At 39.1% G+C, this 18,309-nt stretch overlaps 1 protein-coding gene and 1 non-coding gene across 2 annotated transcripts; one reads left to right on the forward strand and one right to left on the reverse strand.

Moving 5' to 3' along the window:
* Positions 1-203: 203 nt before the first annotated feature.
* On the reverse strand, positions 204-1,127 carry LOC119742543. The gene has a single exon (XM_038218555.1). The coding sequence runs from the start codon at positions 971-973 to the stop codon at positions 500-502; it is 474 nt and encodes a 157-aa protein (XP_038074483.1). The 5' UTR covers positions 974-1,127; the 3' UTR covers positions 204-499.
* A 6,948-nt stretch (positions 1,128-8,075) lies between these two features.
* On the forward strand, positions 8,076-8,148 carry Trnav-aac. The gene has a single exon. It is a non-coding gene; the product is annotated as a tRNA-Val (tRNA).
* Positions 8,149-18,309: the final 10,161 nt, after the last annotated feature.

Below are 18,309 nucleotides of genomic sequence, written 5' to 3' on the forward strand. Positions count from 1 at the left end.
TTTGTTTAACTTCAACCAACACATTACATTAAGAGTGCATGCATACATTTAAACCTGCAGAAATTTTCATAATCATTTTTTTCAGTATCCATAAATTAATACATACAATTTAAATTTTAACCAAAACATGCTTTGATACTTAACTTAAGCAGTTTTAACTTTAACAAGGAAAATGTTTATATGTAACTTCATTTAACTATACTTGAAGTACAATTATTTTCAGAAATGGTGTAAAAAATTGACAAAACCAAACAAGTCATAACAGTAAATGCTTACATGGTGACGTTCACAGTGACGGTGAAATTCCTGGGAGAATCCTGATTCGAGTCTGTACCTGTCCCCCTGGAAGGTGTTGTGGCGGTGCTGGTTGCAAGTTTCTTGGCTGATGGTGTACGGGCAACGGTACCAGATCCACGCCCTTGTATGACTGAGTTGATTTTGCGCTTGAGATTTTCCGATGTCCTCTTGTAGTTTCTTATGGCATTTGACCTGTGGCCAGTTACTTCGCAAAGTAGCTGTTCGTCGACATTCTCCCTGTAGAGGCGTGAAGCTGCACTGGCTCGAAGAGAGTGATTTGTGCGGTAACCGGCGAGGCCACCTTGCCTGCACACCTCTGCAACAACTTGGGCCAGTTTGTGACGTCCAAGAGGCTGAGCAGCATACCAACCTGCCCTCTCGGTTGCGCTAACGGACGGTTGGTTTTAAATGCATCCTCTGTGTATCGCAAGAACTTGTCACCATTACTGTCAATCAGGATTTGAAGTTGCGGAGACTTCCAGCGCAAGTTTCTGTGCTCCTGACCTCCACGTAGGGCAAAATTCAAGCCAATCAAATAGATCAGCGTGTTCAGAAGCTGGCTGGGACTGGAACTGCCAAGAATCTGCTTTTGCCACAGTGACTCCTCCTCTTCAAGTGTTATCTCCTCAGCTTGCTTGCGACGTATTCCCAAACCCACCTTCACTCGTTCTTTCATGAGTCCATCAAGAGTGTTTCTCAGCTGTAGGAAGTCCGGGTCCGACAAAAGCTTTTGCCCCTTAGATCAAAATAGAGCTGAATACTGATGACAAGCTCATGAAGTGTCTCCCCCGGGTAGTCGTCACCATTCTTCTTTTTCACCTCGCATATGAATCTTGCCGATGAATAATTCACCTCATCCTTCGTCATAAAATTCAGATCCACGTTGATGGGGCTGATGTTCAGTGAAACATCAGACACAGCTTTCTGGTTGCGACACATCTGCCAATCCCGAAACAAATCGACAGCCCATCGGATTTGCGCTCTGTACTCTCAGCAAATCTGTTGTGGAATATATAAACATTTACAATTAACCGTTTTTAAAATAACAGGCAATTTGGAGGGTCCATACTCGCACTTAACGTTTATGTTTTCTAGTCTTGTTGGATTCTTTACTCATTTAACAGGACAATTCTCAAAACATTTGTTTTCGTTTCTTTTTTGTTGTTGATTTTTTTCCCCCCGAGTGCTGGGCACAATCCCATAATCTCGCATGCACTTGGGATATTTGTTCTCAATAGGCACCACTACTTAGGAAGTACAAACAAGGACGAGTAAAAACCTTTGCGGAAAAGCAATTATGTCAATTATGTCTATACACTGACAAGAAACAAGACACCAGTTAAAATAAGAAATAATAAAAGAAACAAATGTTAAGCTGACAACTACCTTCATCTACCAAAGTCCAGCATGTCTGAGTCTGCTTTCGGCTCCTTGAAGCGTTTAGTGTTTGCAACGTTGGCCAATGCAGTAGGCCTACATTTCGCTTTTTCTTCTTCTTCAATGACAAGGGTTGCCGCTATCAGCTCGTCGTCGAAAATGTCAGACACTATAGGCTCATATTTAGTTTTCATCTTGGGTTGAAGCTCATCAATATACAATACGCTATCTGACAAGTTTGCTGAATCGTCACTAGTATTGGAACGAAATGTATTTTGTGTTAGAAAGATGCTGTCACTATCAGAACTCGCCATGTTTTCACCTTGGTGTTTAGAAGACAACTGACATGTATACTGTTTAAATTCCCCTATTTGACATCGCACACTATTTGAGGACAGAGAATCAGACCACTAACCCAACAAGTTAGCTTACGTAACCACCAATACAGCACAAAGAATCGGAAAGCTTGTTTTGATTGGCTCTGCATGTTTTGATTGGCTCTGCATGTAGAGATCCCGCCTGCATGGCTTCTTCTACAGGTGACTCGGCCCTAGAGGTGTTGCATTCGATGCTTGAGGAAGCTGGACAACAGCTAGCAATTTACGCCTTGTTACACAGCAATTAGGTTTGGGTTCGGACGGGGTCTACCCGATGTTCCCCAATACCTTTCCCCAATACCTATATATGTTCCCCAAAATCCTCAGGGTTAGGCTTAGGGTTAGGGTTAGGTTTAGATGGTTAGGGTTAGATTGTTAGGTTTAGATGGTTAGGTTTAGATGGTTAGGGTTAGATGGTTAGGGTTAGATGGTTAGGTTTAGATGGTTAGGGTTAGATGGTTAGGGTTTAGGTAAGGGTTAGATGCTTAGGGTTAGATGCTTAGGGTTAGATGCCTAGGGTTAGATGCTTAGGGTTACATGCAGATGCTTCCAGGGTTAGGGTTGTGGAACATGTAGGTATTGGGCAACATAGGTAGGCATCTGGTTCGGACAATGCCAGACTTGCATAGGCGATAACTCTTTCTTTCCCTTCCTAAACTTGCGAGAGAACTCACTGATCCCATCCCTGCTGGCATCAGATCGAGTTTGTATTGGCCCTCCAGTTGAGAGTAACCCAGGGTAGGGGCCTCCTGCAATCCTGTCTTGAGGGTGTTGAAAGAGCTGTCACACTACTCGTCCCATATGAAATCACGATTCTTGGTTAAACAGTGTACGTAGTGGCCGTGCTTGTAGTGAGTGTATCTCGTTCTTCCAGTAGGAGGAAGACTTTGAAAAGTTCCTCACAAAGGTTTGAATGGTCTTTGTATGTTTGAAGGGTTTGTTTTGCATGAGGTATGCAATTCTCATTCGTCTTTGGTAGTGGTTTGGCCGGAGTGGGAACAAAGTTTAAATCTTTACTCGGGGCTGTTTTCTCCGATGTGGAGATGGATAGCTTATGATAGGTTGAACAAAACGTGTTCATTGTTTTTGTTTTTGGCCAAATAAGCTCGGGATTGGGTTTCATTTACTCGGTGGAGTTCCATGTGAACTTTACAAAGAAGCTTGAAATATTTGAAATGATGTGTATTGTAGGTTGTGTTTCCAGATGTCAAAGGAGTGTACAGTTTCATTCTTGTCCAAACACCATTGTTTTGGTGCTCGATGTGAACTGGCCATGGTGATTGGAAGGGTAAGGACACTCTTGTTGGTAAAAACTGAAAGTTAGTGTTATTACGCAGCTGTAGTATCAGCTGGCTAGCTGTTCACCTGTTTGTGAATGATGCACAGGGTCGGAAGTCCAAATGTAGCACTCAAAGTCGGCGGTTTGTTGTGACCAGTCCTTTTATGAGCCGAGAAGTGCATGGAAATGTTTCCAACGCTGCCACCATGCCACTATAGTAGTTGAATGGGGGATACCACATGAATGAATCACGGTCAAGTACCTCCCTCTCTCTTCAGTCTGATGGCGCAATTTGCACTCAGTGGCCATTACTAGTCTACGCCAACAATCTTGATCCACTGCTGATCTTGATGCTGCTGCAAGTCCCTGTCTGGTCCACTGCTTTATGTCGTTGGTTCCATGATGTTGTTGGATGACGTCTCTTCCCATAGACCAATCCCTGGATTATTTCTTTGTCGATTCCTTAAAAAAATAAAATATACTGAAAGAACAGAACAAGGATTAAAAATGACGGGCCTGGTGTGCTATTACCCCGATTTGAGTCTATGCAGCACTCTGTTCCCTGGCTAGCAACAGACTTATGCACAATGCCTCTTTTTCCCACAAGTACGCCCTCAATGATCGTGCGCTACCAATCTGAAAAGGTGACACGCTTTATAGCAGCACTTCACATGCTTTATAGTTGTCAACTCTAATATGTCGGAATCTACATGTATACTGTATACTCACCAGCTTAACTTTGCAAATAAAAAAAATGGATGTGAAAATTTCGTTGGAATAATTCCTTTGGCAATGAAGGGGGGGGGGTAATGTTACTGCAAAAATAGATTTAACATTAATGCCACCATACTCTGTGTGCCTCAGTGTTTCATCGAAATATAATTTGGAAACTGTTCTCTGATTATTTCATTTAAACACGATATAGACCTACCTTGGCAAACAAAAATGGTAATCTAATTCTTCTCACATATGGATCATGTGCCAACTTTCTAACCATAAATATTTTACTTTCTTCAAAAACCATTGAAAATACCAGTAAAATGTGAAATAATTTTTTTAAATTAGAAAAACTCTGGAAATGTTTGAATAATATAGTACTCAAGTTATTACTCATACGCATATATGTTATTGATAATTCATAGCATAATATGGTAATATTTATTGTCCTTTCATAGTCAACTTGAATATGTCTGAGTCAATACTTTATACTCATCAGGTTAACTTTGAAAGTTTAGTTGCATGTGAATATTGCATGGCAATAATACTGAAGGCAATGATGAAGGATTAACGCTACTTCAAACATTGATTAAATGAGATCAATATGCCACCATACTCTTTGAAAATATATTAAAAATGGCATTTTACTATATTAGAGTATTGGTATACAGAACAGGTTTTAATATATACATGTAGGACACTTAAGTTGGGATTTGCTTTCTCTGACGATCAAATTGCTTGAGAGTCAACAAATTCAAATCAATGTTGACTCCAATGAAACTTCTGCATAGTGCCACATTGAATGTCAGTTGAAAGACCACCTTACCACTGGCCAGTTGTTTGGTGGTTAGCTATGCTATTTTATAAGGGCACACTAATCAGTATTCACAGCCTTTTACAATCCTACAAGGACAAGCAGGACCTGAAGTGCACACTTGGAGAATCTGCTGCGAATGTGGTGAAGTGCAAGACATCACCTACGAGACTCAGTGAATAAAGATCCCTGTTTTGGCCCATCCTCACTGGACAGTCCGACGGGTCACCTATACCCAAGGACTCGGCACCCATAGCAATGTTTCCCCACTTTAGCAAGCCTACGGGTCTTCTATACCCATGGCATCTTACTCCTGTGCTGGACCCAGAGACAATAGACGTGCTTCATTTACCTTCACTGGAGGAGCAGTAATGATTGACTGTACTCTGTGAGGAGCATCTCCATAGCCAAGGAGTCAGGAGTCATCCAGCCCTCAAGGATAGCCCCAGCTTCTCTCGTCTCATTAGCATCTTCTGTCACTGATGATGCACAGAATGGAGACCAGGAGTCATGGAAACATGAGCTTGCCCCAGTTGCTGGTTTCACTTTAAAGGTAAGACTGTGCCACACTTTTTAATCGTTGTGAAGAGAAAATATCTCTGAAGAGAAATGCGTTATCTCCTTGGTGAAAACTAACTAACACAGCAATTGTTGGCCTCTACTTTTGAATCCCCTCATGCAAAGTTGTTCTTGTCATGTGGATTAATTGTCTTTGTGACCTGACACATTGCAAATCATAATACACATCTAGTCAATACCTAAGTTGGTTCATTTTCCTGTCAACTAAGTTTGCATGTCTTTAAACCATACAAACACGGGTTCTATTCCATCATAACAGTCTGGAGGATGGCTGCCCTTATATGCTGTACCTCTTTCCTGTTTGAGTAAATCTTTCACCGAGAGCTTGGTCTTCTATGATTCACTCAGGCCACTTTTTTTCCCCTGTGTCCCTTTCTGTTGCCTTGATGAATTTGCCCTGGTAGTGTGTCATTATGTAGGTTGTTTTGCCTGACAAAAAGACCAAATATTGCAATGTGACCGAATATGGCAATTAATTTCTCAAGGGTGTTACTGTTGCTGTATTGCATATGCTCTAATAAATATCACTTTCAAACAAATGTTTGATGTAAAGTGTAAAATCTCTTTAAAATGCTAACTTGACACAAATTATGGCTTCTCTTAATGACCAAATCTTGGTCGGCAACAGGATTTTCTGTGAAGCTTTGGACAAGCGTTATCAGATTTTATTTCTCTCCTCTTTACAACTGCAACTTCTCAGAGAATTCTATGAAACCTATTGCAAGAATGAAAAAAGAAAATAGTTGATAATCTAACCATATTTATAACAACATGTATGTGTAACATGGTGCACAACTTCTAAACAAAAAGAAACAAAAATTTAATACCACTTGATAAAAGAAGTCATTATTGGAAGTCCTCCCCCCCCCCCCCGGCCCCTTTCACGTGAAACACCTCATAGTTAGGTTTGAATGATGAAGATCTGATTTCCTATCAGCGAGAACTTTTTTATTGTTTAAGCTGTAATAAGAAATGTTTGTTGTGCGGTGTATGAACATATGAAGAGTTTATTTCCCAAATGCGATATATGTACGCCACTGTCTTCCCTTTGAGAATCCTACTCTCCCCTGGCTGCCAAAAAGCATTTCAACAGCTATTATAGGGTGTCCCTCCAAAAATGCATCAGTTTCAAAAACTGTAATTATGAACAATCAAGAAAATTTGATGATATAAACTTTGGTAGTGTATAGTGCACTTGACCATAAGCTTTGATTGGATACCAATTGCAATTTATGTTCTTTCATGTTGGCTGAGCAATCTTTTTTTTAACTGATGTACGATAAAATGACAATTGCCACATTTGGACATGTGGAAGGATTTGGAGAATAGGCAAAAAGACTTCTAAATAACTATTGATATGATTGATCTGAAATTTTTAAAGAGTGATAAAAGTTAAGATTCAATCGATTTTTTGTTTCTGTTGGAAGCAGCTCATTGATTTTGATGTTAGATATGAAATCCAGATAACCAATGCTTCTAAAGTGCAGTAGTGGGCATTCCGACTACTTTTAATAGTCAAACAATGAATGTTCAGGCATCTGGATCAACTTACAATTGGTGTCATATTGAAGCTAATGCCCAAGCACATCTTGCAATACCAAATTTATCATGACAATATTACGTTTTCCTACAATCCCATTTTAGTTTCCTAATATCACAACTGTTGCATTTTGTAGGGGGCACCCTGTTTACTTAAACTGAAATTCAGAACACAATAGAGCCAAAAAATTAAGTTTAGAAACAGCTGTTATACTGTTTTTATTCTTTTAAGTTTTGTAACTGAGCAAAGTTACCACCTGCTATTATCGTTTTGATTTTTAATTCTGTCATTCAATATAATTACCCCATCAGCATCTGGGTCTGTATTGTATTACAGTGTATTTATTCACTGAATAATAAATCATAGGGTGCCTTCAAGTAGCTCACTGGGATCGACTCTGTAAAAGAAGACGTTAGCTATGACAGCCAGACTAATCGAACATTAAACCGTGGGCCATCACGATCCTCACGTGATGTCTGTACAAAATGCCCATTTCAGACTGGGTCTTAACTTTGAGATTTACTGCTTTGCAGTAAGTTGAAAAAGTAAAAAAAGTTTGGCTGGAATTACAGCCTCTAAAGTTAAATTAACTACATAAATAATGACCTTTTTACTTGAAATAAGTTGATTTTTGGGTCCGCTCAAGATTTTCGCTGTCCAGCCGCCAAATTTGTTCGTTTCTTGAAATGAACAAACAAGACATGTATGCATGTGACCTGTTCCCACCACTGAGACATCGACCCGGGTGAGCTACATGCACATTGTACTCGAATGTACCCTAAGAGTGCTAGGGCAGTTTTGGTTCTACAGTGAGTAACAGGCAGGGCAGTTTTGGGCGCTATAGTGACTAAAAGTTAAAATAAAATATGCAGGCCTGCACCAGGGATGGGTGCTTATACGTGTACCTTTGAAAAGTGTCATTTGAACAGCTAAATTATAATTTTGTTGTGTGATTTATGGCTTGCATACATTTTGCTTGCACAATGTAGGCCTAAGTCTTTACAATTTGCAATAATTAGGTTTTGCCCTTCACCAACATATAACCACTGTCTACTCGGTGTGTTACCCCCGAGTGAAAGTTAAACAATCTCTCGTGCTCGGTGGTCGAGTGGTAAGACGTCTGCTCAACAAAGCAGAAGGTTGTGGGTTCGATTCCCACCCGAGTGCTTTTGCTGACTTTCACTCGGGTTGAACACACTGAGTATACAGTGTTTATACGTCGATGAAGGGCAAAACCTAATATTGATGCAAATTACATCTTATGAATAGTCTTTACTACTTGAAATGAACACTCCCGGATAGAAATGATACATGACACTCATTTGAAAATCCTCTGTACAGGCCTGGCATATCTTTTGAAAGTAAAGGTCTCATTGGCCTACATGTAGGTTGGAATAACATGGCTTGATAGGATCATTTGCAAGTACTCAAAAATTTGCCTTATGAAATAACCTGTTAAATAAAGGCACACATTTTGTTCATGATCTTTTAAAGATGTGACTCTTGAGCTGAAAAGTTAGCTATTTTATTTACATTTCTGTAATTGCAAATGATATATTGGCCTTTCAAGATAGCTTTTGCTATTGATTTAAATTTCTGTTGAAAAGCACTGATTATACAGTGCCCGTAATTATAATAAATAATGAATGTTTGTGAGTACAATGGTAAGAATTAATTTCATGAGGTGACAGATGAAATGTTCCATTACACGAGGCGAAGCTGAGTGGAATGGAACATTTCATCTGTCACCGAATGAAATTTTTCTTTCCATTGCACGAACGTGAAACATTCATTATTTGTATAATATAAATTATCCTGATGCAAATTCCATCAAAAGTCAAATACTGACAAAGTGTAATTTTTCTAATGATGAATGGAAAGAGAGCCCACATGTTTGCAATTGTAGTGGCTTGGTGTAAGAGTATGGTCTTGTACTTGTAACAGCCCTTGGGTATGTTGCAGTTAGAAGTGGATTGCACCAGAATTCCTGGTGTAAGTTTTACAGGACAAAAAGATCATGACAAAACTGTACAATGAAAAGTATGCTAACATAGTCTGCTTTTACAAATATGTCTAAAAATAGGGAAATTGTTCAAACTATATGTTGACCAGTTATATAGCTCAGCATGTCAATGCCGTGGTGTATTTACTCATGTGGTGTATTTACTCATGTGGGGCATTTACTGCTCAATATACATGGCACTCAAACACAAAACTGAAGGTACCATGGAGCACTTGGTCTTGATAAAACACCACCCCACACCACAGGAGTCTTACAATATTGATCCAATTTCAAACCAGAGGCCATCTGCCATTCACTGCTTGTACACGTTATACCCTGATCAAAGCGGGGTACATGTACACTGAAAATAAAAGTGAGATAGCATTGGCACGCCAGTCTTATTAAAGAGGGTGACCTCCTTGGTGTGTGCAAGATACAATTATTACACATTATTGATGTGCAATGCCATATCTGTATTTATTAGCAAGATGGCTTTTGTGCCAATTGTAAGCCACTTCTTCCTGCATCTTGGTGCCAAACATGATATGACTGTGCATTTATTTTGGTGTAAAGTAAAAACTTTACCTGGGTTAAAGCCAAATTTATCAGATTTATAAATAAATGCAAATGTGAACATGTATGATCTGGCAAGGATTCTAAAGAGTAATTTAATAAGCAGTGTATGCAGCTGTGTCATTGCAATTGCTTCTTCAGGGAGTTGGGACCCTTCCCGTGCTGATCCCCAGGTCCAACTGACTCAGTCGCATAATAAAGGGTCTCGATCTCAGGGTGACAAGTTTACAGTGCAGTGGAAACGATCATAGGTGAACTTTGCGCCATCACTGATCAACACGAGGCACTGATGCATGGTGGAATATTTGTCTCCAAACAAACACGACAGAGCTCTTCACGTACTGTTTAAGTTAGCAGGGAAATGACAGTGACAGCTCATCAGATCCTGGTCGACGTTTACCCGTATTATGCAGCAGAACACCTGCAGTATTAGAAATCCAGGATAAGCCTTACTGGATGATATGCAAGAAACTTGGCATATACACCTGCAGACTCAACTAGGCCTGAAATGATTGCAAGTAGTACAAGCTGCCCCTTGCTTACAGCTAATTGGGTAGGCCTAACTGTACATACGCTTAGTGAGATGGTTGTTTTTCTCTGAGCTGTCACATTGGTAATCCTGCCGAAACCCATTAACGGTGAAACAGATAAGCATCTACATGTAGTTGGGCTGTTAAGATGTCTGTATCCTTGGATACTACAAAGCCAGAGATGATGTAAATCGGAGCTGTGCTTGCACATCAGAGATTCTGCCATTGCAGTGGCTCAATAGAAACTGTACATGGACGTGTTTTCCTGAGCTGTAGAGATGTTGCAGAGACTCTGCTTAAAGCTGGAAACTTTCACTTTGCAGCAGAACATGGATGAATACCTGCATGCATGTCGATGATTTTGTTGTGATAATGTTTTCTGAGCTCGTTTGCGTGGCAGTGACTCGGCTTATTATCCTCAAGTATTGCAGCGGGACATCTGATACAGCAGCTTTGTGTATGTCCTGGGTTAGTTTGAGCTGTGGGTCACTCTGCAGAAATCCGCCGAACCTGAAACTTTGCAGCAGGACTTGGCATAGATGATCAAGGATTCAGCTCTGATAGTGATATTTTCTGATGAGCTCTTCAGCATTACAGAGACTCAGCTAGATCGAGACCCTTAAACAATGCAGTGAAACTTGGCATAAAGGCGAGATGCTTGTAATCAGCATAGAGTTAAAAACAGGAGGTGCCTGATCCTTGGAATAACCCAACATCAGGGTGACAGTGGGGTTTCAGTATCTGGCTGTCGGTGAAGGCGTAATCCATACTGTCGTTTGAGACTGAAGTATCACATGATATGCATAATTCATCCGTTGTTTTATTTAATTAACCCTTACTCTCTGAGGGTAGTTTACTGCATGTCAGTTGGTTATGCCAATGCCCTCCAGCTGCAGTTTATTGGCAGAAGTTTGTCTTAACAGTGAAGGCTCCAATTGGCAGGAGTTGGAGGCCCTGGAGGGTGCCTGATACTGACCAGCTGGGGGCACTCACTTTGTTATCAGAGGACTCTCATTGTTCTCTGTGGCATGTATTGGAGTGCCTGTCCAGTTACCCTTGAAATGACATGGCAGATATTGGAGGGCCATCCAAAAAACATAGGAGATTTTCTTGAGGCACATATTGGCATGCGTTGGAGGGTCTAGTAGGGTAAGGGTTAACTGAAAAATTTAGATTCTTGAAAGTGACAGTTTAATATTCGATCCAGCAACATTTAAATGTATTGCTGTTTACACTTTATGAAACAAAGCATTTAAAAGCTGTTATAATTTTACTAATTGTATATTTTTGTGGTCACTTTTCATTGTAATGAATTCTTTGTAATTGATACTTTATTACGCAGTACAGACTTTTGATGGAAATTGCGTCAGGTTGGTGTAATTTTAATGTAAGGTTTTTACAATGACATGATTTCTCAATTTTAACCCTCCTGCTGTTTCAACAGTCACAGACAGTAAAAAAATAATCCTCTTCCTCTGCCATGCTTTTTACACAAGCTAGTCACCAACAGTCAGATCATATTCCAAGCAAGCTAGCATGTGACTAGTAAAATTCAGTCATCAGGCGACAGCAGGCAGGAAGTAGGCACAGCTGTCTTATCAATCATCTACAGTCAAAGTATAGCTGTATAAAGTTACATAAACAGTCACAGCCAGTCAATCCTGCTTTATAAGGGCTGGGAGCTCTTAACTGTTGAAAACAGTCACTTGTGAGAATTAGACTGAAAGGACAACTTTAAACAGAATGTATGTTTGCATATAGGAGGGTTAAATGTTGAATTTGCCCTTCACTGATTACGGCAGGTGAGGGCAAAACCAAGTGAAATATTGGCTTAAATATATGAAGGTGTTCAGACCAAATGCCTATGTAAAAACTAATTTGATGCATAAAAAGTACAGTGGCCTTTATTTAGCTGGATGGTGGTATTGGTGGGGGGAAGGCCCCTGGCAGCATTTAATGGTGTCATAAAATAACAATCTTTTTAAGAGCTTTTAAGATAGTTCAGACACCCCCCCCCCCCACAAAAAGCTATGCTACTGATTACATTCAAACATGTTAACTAATTTGTGTTCATTAATTAATTTAATTCACTTGTGCCTGCCAACCTACATGTACCTGAAGATTCATTTTTGATAACAACCAATTTTTTTATTTTTATATTTTTAACTAAGTATTCCTTTCAGTTTTAGTGGGAAACACAAGCCGAGGTGGTGGTTTGTTGTATAGCCCAACCATAAAGCCAAGGCTCCTAAAATGTGTGGGCTACAAACCATCTAGAAACAACACAGAAAACATAAACTCATGAAATTGAACATGAACGTTCATCATGCCAATGTGGTTTGTGTTGCCTGTGAATGTGCTGTCCATGAATATGATGCCATTTTCTACAACATTTTTGTGTGGTATGTGGAAATAAGGAATAGGCGCCCTATCCTCGGAATAACCCAACATCAGGGTGACACTGGGGGTATCTCCAGCTGTCGGTGAAGGCGTCGATGACCCTACACTTCGGTTTAGGAGCCTCTTGTTTGACTGTTTTTACTCTTCATTAAACTAATGTTTTCATCTGTTGCTTATTAAAGCTTTACATGTACCGGTACCTTATTTGAAGGCAATGTAAAGCCATATTTTTTTCTGACCGTGTACCTCACTCATTACAGTAATCAGTTCAAGGGCTTTTAAAGTTAATGTTAGTTTTCCATAGTGTAGCATTTTATTGATAAAAGTGTGAATGGGGTTTACATTAAAAATTCTTTAACTAATGAATGCTAATCCTTCTTATGGATATGTAAACTTTACATGTACATCCATAAGAAGGATTAGCCTTCATTACTTAAAGAATTAATTACCCAACCCTTTCATAGGCACTGAAGTGTCCAAAACTGCCATGCCTAATCACTGTAGTGTCCAAAACTGCAATGCCTATAGTGTCCAAAACTGCCATGCCTAATATTAGGCATGGCAGTTTTGGACACTATAGTGATTAGGCATGGCAGTTTTGGACACTATATAATCACTGTAGTGTCCAAAACTGCAATGCCTAATCACTGTAGCGCCTGAAACAGCCTGTGCACTCCATGGATTTATTGATTAATTGTTTATTGATTACAAAATACACAATGTAGTACAAGTGCTGATGGAATTACCATTTATTTAGAATATGACCAGGAAGGAATGCATAAAATACTGTCATTTTCTTTGATACAAAATTATTCAGCTGATGCTGTTTTCCTAGATGAACTTTTGTGTCAAGTCACTGTAAATATTAACATTAGGTATTTGCAATTTTGTCTTTTGGGGCAATCCAAATTTCCTAATTATTTGAGCTAAATATATTTGAATATAAACAGGAGGTCATTTGTTCACTAAAAGCTGACTAAGCTATTATATACCTATATACATATACCCACAATGACAAACTATCCAATCATAAATCAGGTCTTCATCATTCAATCCTTTGAATCACATTTCGCATCCGTTGAATATTGTCCCTTGCAATATTTAAGGTCGTTCGCGTAATAGGTACTAACAGGTACTGAAATAGTCTTAAATATATTGAATATTCTGTTGTTCATAATGAACGATTCCATGGCAAACTCTTGGCCAAAGAAATCTTGTCCACTTGACCATTATGAAAGCTAATTACATTGAGCTATTAGCAGATACCCTTCAAGATATTCTTGGCTGGTTCATGTTCAGATTCCGAGGAAGTGCAGTTGAACCCTTTGTGATATCTTTCACGTTGCCTCTTGCATTTTCTTTGCTCTCCTTAACTTCAACAAAGCCTCTGATACACAATCTGGACAGGGTAAGACTTGCTTTGACGATGTCTACAATCATATATCTCTTGTTCTTTGAGCAGACAAGACTGCTTTTGCCAGTCGTTTCTAATGATACATCCTTTCCTATGAACACAACACCAAATTAATATACGACATATATCACCATATAGGGTACGGCTTGCCAAGGGGCAGTCAACCAGTTGGTGCTGGATTTTTAATTGTTTAATTACAAACAATAGACCTAAGTACGCAAATTCCATGTAATTGAATTTTTTAAACACTGTTACAAACTCCCGAAGAAACCCACTAGATTAAAAACCAGAGATAAAACTCAAAGAGCAAAAACTCTGGAAAACCTTGTGGTTGCCAGCAAAACAAAACATTTCGCACGTTTACACAAAGCTATTTTTAAAGCTGATCCATCCTCAGTTTGTCCTTAACTGAACTGAAGTCGCAAGCTAGAATGATCCCACCACACCTTCGCCTCGTACGTTCTACGTACGTTCTATGTTAAACGCACGTTCTTTCCTATGCAAATTTGACACACCCTTTCTACCCTTATGTAACGCCGCCTCCCAGAATTCATTCCTCAACCGATTAGACACATTTGCCTGCTATACAACTGTAACGCAGGCAAAGATAATTCTTATTCTGGAATTAATCGTGACAGGGCCAACACATGTATCCCCACAGGAAACAAAAGGGGACGCTGCATCATTATGCCAACAATGCTGTGTTATTTTGATAAGTTTTCACCAATTTTGTATTGTGTGCAGAATGCTTATTTTTGCTCTGCACTGCCAGTATTTTTGTTTTTGCAGAACCTGAAAATATAGGCCTAATCCTTTGAAATAATTACTTTCTTGTATAGCAACATGAGAACTACGTGTGTAGCCCTCTTAAGCAGGGACACTATATTGTAGTTGCAGCCCATGAGGTCTTAATGGTGAAGTTTACAATGTATTTTGCTGACAAACACCAATGAGGAACAGGGTGATGATACCATGTCATGTAGATACCCTGAATAACTGGATAACTTGCAGATGGGGTGTAGTGAGCTTCTAATAATTGCCTGTCGATACAGCTAGGCATGATATGATGATTTTAGGTTGATCTGTTTTGACTCTGCATGAATGCCAGAGAGTAGCACATCAGTGGAGCTTGAAAAGATCAAGACGATCAGAATACAAAAACCAAATATTGGACAAGTTCAGTTCTATGTACACATTATTATGTGCAATATAATTTGCAAGTCAACTTCTTCCACTTGCAGTATTTACAATTATTATTAAGTCATAAAAAGATCTGTTGTCAAACTTTATACACATGTACGTCAACTTATGCAGTGCTCCGAATCACTAGGAAGGTGGAAAACAATAAAGGTATATCGCAAAATAAACGCGGTATATTTCTAAGTTATGAACTCTTAATTCAAACAATTCAAAAAGAAGAATTGTGAAATGAAATAAATCACTGGTTTTAGTTTCTGATTATGCGCAACTTAAAGTAGAACGCAATAGGCTTGGTACTTTTCATCATTGCTTTTCCCACTAGTATGAAACAACATTACTGTAACTATCAGTTTAAAAATATCAGCAACAACTTCAAATCTCAATTCTCAACAAAAGTGGGGATAATGTACACCCCTGCTTAGCACCTTTGAAAATTGAAAGGGGTCGGATATAAAACCATTAATTAAAACCCATAATATAATGAATAAAAACAGGGCCGAAACAGGTTCCAAAGCTTTAAAATGAAAATTCTAAATAACCCTTCAAAAGTTTTTTATTCATAAGGTATATCAATTTGTTTATGGCCGAAACCGCACTCCTATTTATCTTATTTGATTCAACTCGATTTTGCGCATTGCTCAATTTTAACAAAATGTAAGACAAATGCGCGCACGCGTGTGTGTGGAAGTGAACGTACTTTGTGCGCTATATCTTTGGACCTGATTATCGAATAGCACGCACGCACACACAAAATGCAATGCCCATGGCGTATGTGAGCGGGGTTATGATTGGCGATCATCTTCTTCAATCCTAAAAGTACAGGTCTTAACAAGGTCTAATCAGAATACATAATTAGTTAGACCAGAACCTTCCCTAACAATGCTTTTTTTAAGAAGGCCATACGGTGGCGCTGTTTGTATTTACGGCGAGTTGAAATGGTGCAGGTTTTACTGAAAACTATGATTTACACATAATCGTGTTAAATTCTGCTAAAACAACAATATCAATCCTGAAAAGTTCAGGCTTTCCTGTTAATATCAATTCAATATTTCTTATCAGTATGATGTAGAATATTATTGTCTGTCTTGTATTCTTTTAAGAAGTGAAAGCGTTGTTCCGTTTTTCAATGGTGTACAAAAAGAGACATCGAGGCACAGTTTTTGATGGCAACTCCCATAGCGGAATATCAGGGACTGTGTGGGCGCTTGAAAAGGAGCGCTAACAAATTGATATGAAATGACCAAGGAATTAATACCCTTTGAACTTATCCGCTCCGTTCACAAGTACCCCCTCACCGGCAAAGGAAGTACAGTTGGGGGTGCGCGGCCACTGCGTGTACATAGAACAAATCCCCTGGTGTACGCGTGTCACACACAAGGAATGGTGCGCGTCAACCAGCGAAATGTACTGCCCATGGGACGTCGTTGCTAGTCGTTGCTAGGTAAAAGGGCGCCCTCTTTTGGTAGCGCATGGAGCTCATATAGTCGACCAAATCTGGCGTTATTGTGAATACTTCTGCCTTTTGATCCTGCAGGTCTGGAAAGGATTAATATTAAACAAAAGGGATAACTTTGCCCAGACGAAGGTAAATAGCTTTAGAGACAATCTTGTAATCTACGTTGAGTAACCAAATTAGTCTTTTTTTCTGAGGATTCAGCTGATCTCCAGCTTTTTCAAGCAAAGTTATCATACTTCTGTGTTTGAAAGTTGGCGAGATGTTATCGTCAAAAGATCTATGATACACTTTCAGAAGATCTAGTCTGAGCATAAAAGATCCCAAAATTGAACGTAGAATTCTTTGGGCAAGTCATCATCTCCCGGCGTTTAATTAGTCTGCATACTTCATAAGTGGGAGAATCATGGCAGTAGAGTTACTTATGTTTGCCCCTGAAACTAGGAATTATGTTTTCATAATTAAGAAAGAAGAAATAATTGTCTCGAAAGATGGGGGGGGGGGGGCCTCGTGCCATATTTTCTATGGGGAGCGCTGATAAAATCCTACAATCAGGCACACTATACATGTTGTAGGCCTATTAACTAAAAGTGTACAAATGCACCCTTCTTATTTAGGGGGAGACCGTTCCCCTGTACATCAAATTCTTACACTTTGCTAGTGCTTTTTTTTTTGTGTATGGAATTTGGGGGGGGGGGGCTAGCCAAATTTTTGCCCCCCCCCCCGGTAGAACCGCCACTGCTTTCATTTATGTTTGCTGTAAATTAAAATTTTAATTAATACTGAATTTGTATAGATCTATGATTTCATTCTATTACTTGTCAAGTGCCCAGAGTGAAACACCAGAGGTAAAACTCTATGAGGTAAAAACTCTGGAAAACCTTGTGGCCGATCCCTCATACATTAACTTTAATACTTACATACTCCGAGTTTCTCCTCTTCTTTTAAATTAAAATATACGATGTATTGTGGTCATTATGAAAATTACTGACCTAGCGACGTGGTGAACACAGGCTAGAATGGCCATACTACAGCCACACACGCCCTTAATTTACTCGATTACGTCCTCAATGACATTCTATTCAAATTTAACCTATTCTTTATCATGATCACTCAAGGGAATGTACATGTACATCATTGGCATTTGCATTAATTTTCAGAAATGAACTACTTGAGGGGTTAGTATAATATATACTATATCAAATTATTGTTACACTGACATGTCTGAAGTTTTGTGTTGGAAATTGCTGGAAAAACTAAGAAAAACAAAAATGTTTGAGTATTCTGGTTCCCTGACTCCACTGAAGATTAAATGGATTAATTTATAGATGCCGGAAAATTGTACGATTAGGGAACCAGTCTAGCTGGCCTGCACCTATTCAGAACATGCAACCAATAGCAAACAAAATTTGGACTGAAAAAAAAATGGTACATTTGGAGCAGTGGTTGAAAAACAGTTAGGTTTTTCCAACGGTGGTCAGCCGACCACCGTTGGAAATGTATACAAAATTACCATTTTCTTGAAAGTGACTTCACACCAGGTGCCATAATTTTACAGGATGCTTTAGACTGTCATTTACCAACATCCTGTTGTGTATTTCGTAAAAACTTGGTAGTTTTGTTTTTCGATGTTTGCAAATGTTGTATTTTCCCTTTAATTTACTCAATTACGTCCTCAATGACATTCTATTCAAATTTAACCTATTCTTTATCATGATCACTCAAGCATCAAGCTTGTAAGTAACATACGAACACAT

This window comes from Patiria miniata, unplaced genomic scaffold, assembly GCF_015706575.1.
Source record: "Patiria miniata isolate m_02_andy unplaced genomic scaffold, ASM1570657v1 HiC_scaffold_6, whole genome shotgun sequence".
NCBI lineage: Eukaryota > Metazoa > Echinodermata > Asteroidea > Valvatida > Asterinidae > Patiria > Patiria miniata.